This window comes from Haemorhous mexicanus, chromosome 13 (assembly GCF_027477595.1).
Source record: "Haemorhous mexicanus isolate bHaeMex1 chromosome 13, bHaeMex1.pri, whole genome shotgun sequence".
NCBI classification, from domain to species: Eukaryota; Metazoa; Chordata; class Aves; order Passeriformes; family Fringillidae; genus Haemorhous; species Haemorhous mexicanus.
The window spans coordinates 10,762,163-10,773,790 of record NC_082353.1 but is presented as its reverse complement, the minus strand read 5'-3'; the positions used below and the strand labels follow the sequence as shown (position 1 = coordinate 10,773,790).

Here is an 11,628-nt window from a genome sequence, read left to right as displayed (position 1 = left end):
TTCTCAGAACAGGGAAGGCTTGCTAACGTGCCTCTTATTCATCTTAACAAACTGCACAACTAGGGCAGATAGCTCTTGCAGGTCTCACCTAGGAGGGTGAGTTATATGGATAGGGTAGACATTATTTACCCTGAAATTACAATCTAATACTTTGTGAAACTAGAGAATCCATTCTTCCCTAAAAAGAGGCTGGAACCAAGCTGACTTCATTATGAACACACACATCAGTATTTTTGGTATTTTATTAAATTAAAACCACACAAAATTTAACTGCACACAAGAACACACATCTGATATTCCAATGTCATATCTCACAAAAAAACCTCTTGTGTAACTCATCCCTTTTATGAGTAGAAATCCAATATGCAAACAGTTCTTTAACCAAAAAGGCTTTAATTTATCAACACAAGCTGAACTCCCCTTTCTAGGAATACATCATAACCACACACAGACACATACAAGGTTTACAGGCAAGTTCTGCAGCCCTGAAGTAGACAAAACTTTCACAGTAAACTTGCCCATCTTTGCAGAGTAAGTAAATTCCTATTACTTCCATCATTTGTCATTTACAAGCAAACTTATTTAATATTTTTAAATACTTAAAACAAATTTCACTTTAACAAGTATTTACAAAATCTTTACTAAAGATCAACATCCTGCATAAAGGTGACCTCAGGGATATATAGTTGCTACCATGCTACAGTTTGCACAGAAGGGGTAAAAAGGCCATTGCTAGTTTTGGAAGGCTTAAACCTTTTATTGATATAACATAAGGACATTAACCTATGGAAGGCAGAAGAGGTCATAATTTCAGTGCAATTACCCATTCATGACTTCTTTTAAGTACATCAAGAGGATGAGTCCAAAAGACTTGGGTTTTGAATTCTTGACTGCTTAGTTCTGTAAGAACTGACTTCATGGAAAGTTTTCAGGCCATCACGTCTGTCTTCTACTGGTGATACGAAGAAGTTGCATAGGGACCTTCCTCATTCTCCTCATCTCTAGAAAGAAAATGATCATCAGGTCAGGAGCATACCATTCTCAACAGTAAAACTGCAACGAAAATGCAGGTGACCAGGTTTCCTAGTGGGTCAAAACAGGCCATGCCAGCCTTGCCTAACAGGAATATTTGCAGTATAATACTGTAATTTACACATCTCTGGAGTTCCTGATATGTCAAGAACATAATGCTGAAAGCAAGTAAGGCTGTGTAAGGTCAACAACATCAGAATGTATTTTAAAAAGTATTCTTGATCAAATCAATTAGAAAAACTTTAAAGGATAACAAGGTGGAGGGCATGCTGGAGTTCCTGCAGTGTTGCTTTTCATTTCTTCTTTTAAAAAAATAAAGCTTAGTTAGAGGTTTGTTTCAACATTTTGAATGGCAGGAGGGACAGAGAGCAAATGAAGCAAGAACAGGAGCAGTCAATCATAGCTGTGGGTGCATCTGTGTCCTGATGCTGCAAGCTGTTCCTGATGTATACTTCCCTTACATCAATCCCCATGGAGACTGATCACCTGGATTTTCTTAGGAAAAAGCAATTGCTCCCAAATGCTGTTGTGCAATAATTGGATAAAGCCAAGTAATGTTGCTTTTAAAACATCCCCAGAAAATCAGTCTGCCTGCTCTTCACCTGACAATATTGCCCTTAAAAAAAAGGGGTTATGTAAACCTATTGCAGGGCAACATCAAGGATGCCAAGTTCCCCAAAGGTCACTGCTTTGTACTACTGTAGCTTTGTGGTTTTGTTCCTGAGAGTCCAACCCTAAAGCTGCTGCCAAGTTCAGTGTTTTGGTAAGAACAGAAGGACTTTACAGCTGCTACACTGTGAAAGGATTGCTTTTAACACTGTGTGTACCTCCATACAAAGGTACAGTTATTCAAAGAGTCTAATAATGGTATAAGGTAAAAAAGTAAATATTTCAATATCAAAACCATGAAGACTTTTCCCTAATAAACATGATTATTTATCTACAATTTAAATTTCATATAACCCCCCCAAAACAGAACCCTACAAACTAACCAAACAGCAGAGTAACTTGTCTTCCCAGCAAAATTATCATCTTAAGCCAAAGGCATAATATGTCCTTTGCCTTGAAATAATCTTGCAAAAAAACAGAAACCTCAAAAAACCAAGTTTGGGATAAAACTGGTTGCTTTTACATGGATGTGTGGTTACAGTAGTACTGAGAACAGATTTTTAGTCTTCCTTACAAATCCACATCTATTTACATTAGTGATGCTACCAAGCCAGTACCAAGGAAGCAAATATCTGTATACATTTAAACAGTCTCCTTCATTATATCCAGTTCTGCATCCAAAACTGCCATGGAAGGCTATAATTTTAATAACATATCATTTGCAGAAGCTTTCCATGATAGGTGGCATGACAGTAAAGTAAGAAAGCAACTCATGTTTAGTGGAAAAAGCACTAAGCCACTTTTACTTACAATTTTTCTCAAGACATTTTAAAGCTTTTTTCTGAATTGACCCCTATCAACACACCAAGCTTGTAAGACTGGACTGCAGGACTGTAAAATTCAACCATAACAACTTGCCCAAAGCTAAATATTTCAAAAAGTAAATTCTGAAGCTCCAACATATGCCCTTCTGGAGCAATGGGTGTCTAGCCACATGTGCAGAACTTAGGTGCAAATAACAAATTCCTGCTAGCTTGTGCGAGGATGAAGGATAACTTTTTTATTTTCAGAGCTTGGACTCTAGTAGGAGAGAAACTTACTTTCTATGCTCTACACTGGAAGTTACTTTGTACTACTTAATTTTGTTTCCTGTTGTAGGACAATAAAATGTGGCAGAAGTACAGCAAAAAGACCTTCCTTCTAATCAAAGGCTGCTAAAATCAGATTTTTCAGACATTATTCTTAAAAGCCTTATAGGAATACCATCCATTCTGACCTGGCAACGGCCAAACACTGGACTGAACTGAGTTAATTATGGGTGAATATAGACAACTGAAGAGCTGAAATACTGATGTTATATCAGCAGCTCTTCAGACATGCAAGCATCAAAACCATTGTTGAGGCTGTTTGTCGCCACCTCCCTTGGGCAAGGTGTACTTGGATACAGGTGGCAGCTGTCAGCAGAGGGCAAAGGCCTGCACTGGGCTTATGGGAGCTTTGAGGGGCTTCTCTGCAGGGCAGGGACTTAAGAAGGAGCTGTAAAGCAGTTTGTTATGCTGGAACTGAAGCAAAGCAGCGACTGGTGTAATGTGCAAAGGACATTTCTGACCAAGGCTTGGAACTGCTCAGTAAGAACAGCTTCTGCTCCTCTGTTCCAGCTGCAGTGCCAGGCTCTGCAACACTACCCCAAACCAGGCTAATGACCAGGAAATAATACTCATATAGATCTTAGAACCACACATAGCAAGTACAATGATGGCTTAAAAAGAGGCTGAGCTTTACATGAAGTAAAATTAAACAGTAGTACCTCTGGTCAGTGACCCACAAGCACCACCATGGCAGTGTGTGTATGTTTAACGACCAAACAATTTACTTCACTTTTAAGATGCTTAAAATAGCAAAGTGCTAAGTCATAGCAACATTCTCCTCCAGGGGATGGAAAAGGAACAGCACAGCATTACAACACTCTGTAGTGCTGTCTCTTCCCGTTTGCTGTCGCCACTTTGCCCAGTGGGTTACAGGAACTGAAAGAATCTCCTGCAAGCTATGGTGCACATCAGGCCACAAATAACCACTTCTGTAAGAGCAAGGACACCTGACTGTAAGTACACTCAAATGCTTGGATGCTTCTGGAATGCACAATTAAACAAGGCAGCAATCTGAGTTGTTAGTTTTGGGATGTCCGAAAGGATTCTCCACAGAGAACCTCCTTTGTTGAGGCATCTCTTTCCTCAGCTGATAGCCAACGAGGGTGAAAAAATATGGGGCAAATTATCTCAGCTGTGAGCTTTGAAGGCTTGAAGACCATAGTCTTTCCTAGGTTCAGGTCAAGGCAAGTGAGCAGATGACAGCACAAGGTTCTGTTCCTGTGCTGACACTAGTTATATTGGCTTCAATCACTGATTAGAGAGGCTCTATTCAGTTACAAGGTTTTCAAAATTAGACCCTCCAAGGTGAATGCAGAAAGATGTGACCTGTTCCAGAAGCACAGTATATGGCTGAAGTCTATCTTAAGGACTCTATAAACTGCTTGCATTAGATATCTGGCATTTACCTTTTTCATATTCAACTATCTGATACAAAAAGCATCACTAAAGTCATGTTCAGTTTCAGCGTAAGAGCAGTTTGAGCCAGGTGAAGCACCACTGTATTTTCTCAAACTATCACAACTGCTTTATAATGAGTATTCTTCCCTAATATACAAATACACAAATTAATAAGATATGCTACAGAGAACTGTATTAATCCTTTTGCATTTCTTCTGGCCTACTATAAAAACATTGCTCAAAACAAAAAGGCTTTATTGCCTTGTGCTGCATCTTGGGTGAATATGCATGATTAATAAATGACTCATTAACTCACGATTTCTGCTCAATGAAACTCTAGTAAAGCTACTATTACATGTAGATCTAGCCATGTGCTTATATAAACTCTAAAAGTGAAAGGCAGCTGGCACAAACTGAGTGGATCACATTCTATAACCTTTTATGCTCATCTGCTTGCACAGCTATTACAGTTTACTCCAACTATGTGCTCCCCAATTTTTCTACCTAAACTTTATTCCTTTAAAAGCACTTAAGGGAGTGACTCCAAGAGTTCTAATTAAACAGTATAATTCACTCCAAGCTGCCTTTGTAGCACAGGGCAGTTTCTGACCATGAAACCTCCATGTGTGGTTTAATCCAAATCAGTGTACGTGTGCATATGCATTCTTGGTAACTTAAAGGAGGCCAAAGTAAAGAGCAATTTAGTAGATGTGGTTCTCACCACATGTCAAATCAGGCTCATGGTATGGTGAGAAGTCATGGCTCTTTAAGTTCATGAGCTGATAGTCTGCTTCTGCTTGCAGTTTTATGAGCTCCAATGTCCCTTTTGGTGGTACTGGATGAACTCCAGGTGCTCCTCTGGTACTCTCAAGCAGGCACAGAAGCATTCAGCAGTGTTGGCACACCAAGTTCTAAACAGGCCTTGACAAGGCAACCTGAATACAGGCTAGAGCAGCTGGAAACAGCACTCTAATTTCATAAATGGTTTTCACTCTAAGAATAGAAAACTTGGATATTCATGAAGCTGGTTTATTAACATGGCTGTCCAATTTCCAAAGGCTTCCTGCTCCAAGCAAGGGACACAAAAGGGCTGGGCAGGAAGGAGAACAGGTGCCTGGGGAGCTGCTGGAGCACAAAAAGGAATGTTGCCACCATCCAGTCTGGACCCAGATATACCATTGATGGTACACAGCTGAAAAGTATCTCTGAGGTTTTTGGCAATGGTCTCTCTCTATTCCTACTCTCTGCAGAGTAAACATTGACTTTGGTCCTTTGCCCCTTCCTGCCAGACTATAAAGGGGTCTGTCCTTTCCAACTGTGTTGGAGTGGACAAGGCAAGGATGGATTTTGTGAGCCATAAACGGAAGCCAGGGCAATGATGCAGAAGGGAATATTATGAAGAATATCAGATGCACAAGAAGCTATTTCTCTTCAGAAGCTTTGAGCAACATCCTGCTCAGCAGACTGCCTGCAGCTCTGTACTTCATGCTTCTTGTAACATCCTGACCAATAAAAATCTGTTACATGCATTTTAACAGAATTATCTGTTAAATCTGAACAGGGGGTGGGAAAATAACTCGTCCTCCTGTATACATTATTTCTTCGGAGGTGACTTGGTACCAGGTCCACATTTCCCAATTTGTAACTGAAGCAGCATAGGAAATGGGTATTAGTGGCAGCAGTGTACTATTTGTGCAGTGTCACTTCCACTGTATTGGCTCTTCTCGTGGTGCTGCAACGTCTAAGTGAATTTTCTTCTTCAAATTAGCATGCTATTTTCCTGAAGGGATGTTGAAATATTTGCCTTACTCTGGCAGGGACTGTGGTTTCCTGTTATGCAGCTCAACTTCTGGGTCAACACCTACTCTGATCTGTGGCAGTACATACATCTAGTGATCTGAAAGTCAGCTGCAGCATATTTTGATAGGTGCTCTATTTTGCTTCAAATATAACAATGAAAGTGGATGAGTTTGCACAGAGAAGGTTCTGAGTTCCAACAGCTATTTTTCCTTTCATGCAACCAATGCCAAAGAAAGTAACTGACAAGTGTGATAAGATGTGAAAGCATTCCAGCCTTCCCTGAGACTTACCAGTGTCCTGGCAATGGAGGGTTGTAGGTGGGGATGTTTCTCCAAAGGAGGCTTGTCCAATAGCTAAATACAATACACCGTTCTCTGTCAAACTTTTGTCTGCTGAACCAAGTTTTAATGTTGCTGAAATAATTTCTTAGTTTAAAGAAATTATGCAATGCTATACTCAATAAATTTGGTCCTGAAAGGTTACCTTCTGCTTGCCCTCAAATCAGAGCATGTGAAGTGAACCAAGATGGTGAAGTTTTGCATTGAACAAATTTGTAAAAACAAAGCATATATCTGCAGGCATAACTTCTCTCCAGCTCTCAGGTAAGAGAAGCAGTACGAGTACCCTGCAGTCATACCTTGTGTTGTGAGAAGGAGCACCTCAGCATCCCCCACTGAGGGGATTTCTGCAGGGAATAACAGGCAGCCAGCCAGCCCAAGAGACTGATTGTGAACAAGCTGAGGAAGTTTGTCCCAAGGACATGGAAAACAAACACTACTGAAACCCACTCTTGTTCTGAGTCTTTCTGTGCTCTCCATAGCAAACCTACATCTGTGAGGGGATATGGGAAACTATTGTGGCACAGAGGTCAAAAAGTACTGCTTTTTCTATGAGTAAATATGTGGGAGCTCCTGGCTGTGGAAACACTGAAGAAAAGATGAAGTCTGCATAGGTGGATCCACAAAGTGGGGTGAACTGCATAGGAGATAGGAAAGCTTAACTGAAACTGCGTCATGGAGAGTATTTACACAATGAGGCAATTTGGGACAAAAGAAAAACAGAATTGTGCCTTGCTGTACACAATCAGCTTCCTCATAGGCCTTTGCTTAACACTCTACCAAAAACTATGTTTTTGCTTAAATAGCTGCCTACTTACACAGCAAGATATCTTGGAGAATCCTGGCCTTTTGGCTTCTATCAAATAGTATTTGTATTCTCCAAATAATCTGTTGTGAGGCAGCCTTTCTAACTGCCACAGCAAGGCACCTGCTAATGCTGTGCTCTGAATGTACCTGGTGCAAGAGAACAGAGGCACTTGCTGTTGACAAATAAAAGCCACAGATGCTGAGACCCCACAAAGAGGGGTCAGCTTAGACTGCAATGCCTTCAGGGTGAGATTACAATGTTTAACACCAAAAGTGGCATTTACCTGACATTTTCATCTTTTAGTTTTCTGGCTGCTTGTTTGGATAACTTAATCTGCAAGTCCAATCTCTGTAGGAAATCTTTGGCAGATAATTCTTCTGGTGCAGTGGGCTGATTGTCAGGCTCTGGAGGACTGGGAGAAGAGCTACTTTCTTCCTGAACTGCCACTAGTCCTTCATCACAAGAAGGGGAGCTGTCAACAGTTTCATTCTCAGGAGACTCCAGTGAATTGAGTCCATTGAACAGTAATGGTTTCTCTGATATAACTGGAATATTCAGGGTTTTCCTCAGAAATATACAGTCATTAGTGAAAAGTTTATTTGCTCTCTTTATTTGCTCCATCTGAAAAAGATAGAAAAAATATAAGCTATTAGGTTTTGGCAAAGTATAAAGCATTAACTTTCTGAAGTAGTATACAGCCTTTAGTTAAATGAAATCTATACTTTCTTTGCAGCAGCAATTATTTCAGGAGAGAATTTGTTGCATTCAAAGTCATTTCAGAGTGCATGCTCTGTTTCAGCCTTGCTAACACCCTCGCTTTATGTGCACTTGACTCCACAATACTGCTTTTTTCAAAGTCTTGCACTACCTAAAGATGCTGGCCTTGAACAGTCTTGCAGTCTCTATGCAGGCTCACAGGAACAGGCTGCCAAAGAACAAAAATTCTACCACAAATGAGCTTTTGATTTGGATTGATATTAGAATAAGGCTCAGAACTGCTAGCAGCTCGTGTAGGTGAACTCTCTGGTAAAAATGATCAGAATCCAAACAAGGGGGATAAAGCTACCATGAAGGTTCAACCTGTTGATGCAGATGACTAAAAAATGAAATGCTTCAATTTAATAATCCCATTTAAAAATGGAATAGCTAATATGTAGTGTCACAAGCAAGAGAAGATCACTACTCTTCCAGCTCCTAAAGCTTGGAAACCATTTTTAGTAAGGCTCAAAGAGTATAAGGGTGCAAGTTCTCTCCCAAGCTCAGCACCATCTGAAGAGTATAAAGGAAGATTTACCTGACTCAGTAAGAGTTTGGCCTTAGTGAGACTTCTAAGGGCTCTAGTGTAAATGTCAATTGTTAAAATCTCTGTAAGTTGTCTGTCTTGATGGGTATAAAAAAAGTTTAAAATACTAGCTGGAGCTTTTCTGGAAAAATACAATACAGAAGGTGAAAACTGAGAGCCTACTGCAGGGGAGTTGGAAGGTGATGCTTCAATAGCTGATAAATAATGCACTGCACTGCTATTCTCTCTCCTATTTCACTGTAACTCTACCTCTGGTTATTCCTTCCTAAAATACCAGCTGGTAGCATTTGGAAGTCTGTACCTCTGCACGGAGCAATAATGAAAAGGAAAGTACTTGGTTCTAAAAAGAACATCCCTCAGCCCTGAGCAGGTGACTTTGTATGTGCAATACAACTCCTACAACTCAGTGTGACTGTGTACATTCAGACGTGCATGGAGAGCAGGATTTAACAAGAGTTTTCTTTTTTTAGTGCTAGAACAACTGAAGTAATACCAATTAGTTACAAATCTATCATGGTGAAAGAGCAAAAGATTCAGTACATGCTTAATATCTTAACTGAAGCTGTAAACTGGTGCTGAACTAATTAATCAAAACTACTTCTAGTGACAATGAAATATAGTCCTCATCCTTTTCCCCTCAAAAGGGATACAGCACTTGCACTGAACCATAAATTGGCTGAACCATAAACATGAATTCAAGTATTAATTTACTCAAAAGGAAAATACAACAAATGCAAGTTCTAAAGATTAATAGACAGTATCTGGGGGAGGGGGTGAAGGGCAGAGGATGAGGCCAAACAAAGCACACTGATCCCTCTCCCCCAGCATGGTATTTTTATCTATCTTGAACTGTCTATGCCAAGTCATGCAAAGGCAGCCACTGGACAGGATGTCTCTGGCTACAAATTAGCTCCCAGTGATGAAAACCACAGGGGAAACTCCTAAAACCAGCAATACTGGAGGCAATGGCAGCCAAAGATAATTCTGATGTTTCCATTACAACTCTCACTTCCAGCCAAGAATACATGATGCAGGAAGCAAACAGAAGGACTCTTTAGAGGAAATCTGTCTTTGTCATTGTGTGAACACACAACAGCCTGCATTTTGCTCAAAGCAAATGTGTTTGCACACGTTCCTACCCTGGGCTGAAACCCATGAAAACATAAACACAAGGGCTGACTCTGCTGGACTTGTCATTGCTCTGAGGGGCATTTCATGTCAGTTAACCTCTCTCAGCTGCAGTCTATAATGATGCAGCTCTGGCTTCTTAAGCAGAGCACTTATTAAATCAAATAACCAATTAGAGGTTGGGGAAAAATCCCAACATACGTCTTTTACATCATTAGCACAGCAAAAACTTATCAAACTCGTATTATAAACAAAATTCATGGTTCAAAACTTAGAGGTGTTTGTAGAGGTCTGATTCACAACTTCACTTTAGCTGAAAGGGAGTTGTAAATAGCTTAGAAATGCCTTTTTTCTAGAAAACTACTATTTTAGTGATCAGTTTGTGTTGTTGAAGGTGATAGAAGGCTTCAGTAGATCTTGCAGACCAAGAGAAGGAAAAGAAGCCACTCCAGTCAGAACCTCTGTAGCTCTCCTAGAAGGAGCCCAACTGGAAGGTGCTGTTTGCAGCTGATGTCAAAGTGGCACTGACTGTACCAGTGCCACCTCTTCAGCTGCTCAGCCCTGAGCAATTTTCTGTGCTGGGACTACTGAAGCTGCACACAGGGTGGGTGGTTTCTGCTCCGTCGGGAATGGTAGTAGAAGGGTCTGCTGATAGACTTTATTGGACTCTGCATGTCCTAGGCTGGCATAAGCCTTTCAACATTTATCTCAGAAATGAACTTTCTTTCTGCCTAGAAAGTGAGAAAAGCAGCAACACTTTCAAATCAGTGGTATATGTGCCTCACCTCTGGACTGGCAGGCAGATCGCAACGGAAGAATGTTTAGCCCTGAAGCTACTATAAGAAATTCCTTCTCTTGTCACAGCCTGTGTGTCAAGCTCAAAATGATGCTTTTTTAAGGATAAGTTTAATGACACTGATTATATTTTTTAGCCTGCAGTGAGTGTAGAGGTGCACAGCGGTGTGAGTCCAGGTTTTTTGGGTGGGAGAAGGTGCGAGTCCTTTGCCCGGCCGCGGAACCCAGCGCTGTCAGCTCCAGACCTGCCAGCCCCGGGCACCAGCGCAGCGTGCTGCCCGCTCCGGGCAGGCCGTACTCCTGATGTCAGCATTTTAAATACTGAAACTAGAACTAACACCGTACCCACGCCGCTTCCTGCGCACTGTGTGTAGGAAATGCCCTGTGGGACACCTTTGTGCTGTCACCTCGCGGCTCTGGCCCAAGTGTCCCCGCTGTCGGGGCTACAGCCGCCAGCCTACGGAGATGCCTGCCCACGGGAGTTGTGGCTGCCCCATCCCTGCAGGTGTCCAAGGCCAGGCTGGATGGGGCTCTGAGCAACCTGGGCTAGCAGAAGGTGTCCCTGCTCGCGGCAGGCGGTTTGGAACTGGATGATCTTTAAGGTCTCTTCCAACCCAGGCCACTCTCCGGCTCTAAGCGCCGCTCCCGGCCCCGCCGGCGGTGCTCCCTTACCGTGACGCCGTACTTGAGGGCGATGCCCTGCAGCGTGTCCCCGGCGCTCAGCCGGTGCTCCACGTAGCGCTCGGCCAGCGGCGCGGCCACGCTCGCCGTGCTGCCGTACGAGCGGGCCTTGGTGCGGGCGAGCCGCTGCGACAGCTCGGCCTCCGACTCGGGCCCGCCCGCCGGCTCCTGGCGCAGCGCCTCGGCCATGCTGCCGCCCGCTCAGCGCCCGCGGCCCCGCGCCGCCGCCTCGGGCATCGCCCCGGCACCGGCACCGGCCCCGCGCCGCCCCCGGCGCGCCGGACACGGGCCCGGCCCCGGCGGAAGCCCCGGCTCAGCCCGGCAGCCCCGCCCGTGGCGGAGAGGCCGCATGCGCGGGGAGCGCCCGCCCTGCGCCGGCCGGGCTGGGCCGCAGCGGCTCCGCTGGGCCGGGAAGAGCCGGGCCGGGGCTGAGCCGGGCAGGGCCGGGGCTGGGCACAGCCGGGCCGGGGCAGGGCCGGAGCTGGGCACAGCCGGGCCGGGGCAGGGCCGGGCCGGGCCGTCGGCAGCCCTGAGCGCTCGGCGCAGAACGCACGCTTGCCCCGCAGCGCTGCCGAGAGCCGGCACTGA

At 43.6% G+C, this 11,628-nt stretch overlaps 1 protein-coding gene across 1 annotated transcript; it reads right to left on the bottom strand.

The window, feature by feature from the left end:
• Window positions 1–228: 228 nt before the first annotated feature.
• On the bottom strand, window positions 229–11,256 carry LYSMD2 (LysM domain containing 2). Its single transcript, XM_059858347.1, has 3 exons — window positions 11,032–11,256; window positions 7,417–7,754; window positions 229–1,001 (listed from the first exon to the last, which is right to left on the bottom strand). Exons 1-3 carry the CDS (start codon window positions 11,227–11,229, stop codon window positions 950–952), a joined length of 588 nt encoding a protein of 195 aa, XP_059714330.1. The 5' UTR covers window positions 11,230–11,256; the 3' UTR covers window positions 229–949.
• Between the last annotated feature and the right edge of the window lie 372 nt (window positions 11,257–11,628).

Bases quoted from the DNA above. Each gene is read 5' to 3' on its own strand.
- LYSMD2 (XM_059858347.1), bottom strand. From the start codon at position 11,229: ATGGCCGAGGCGCTGCGCCAGGAGCCGGCGGGCGGGCCCGAGTCGGAG. The intron at 7,755-11,031 runs GTAAGGGAGCAC...TATCTTTTTCAG, and splicing joins CCCTCAAGTACGGCGTCACG to ATGGAGCAAATAAAGAGAGC. The intron at 1,002-7,416 runs GTAAATGCCACT...TTTTCTTTCTAG, and splicing joins CTAAAAGATGAAAATGTCAG to AGATGAGGAGAATGAGGAAG.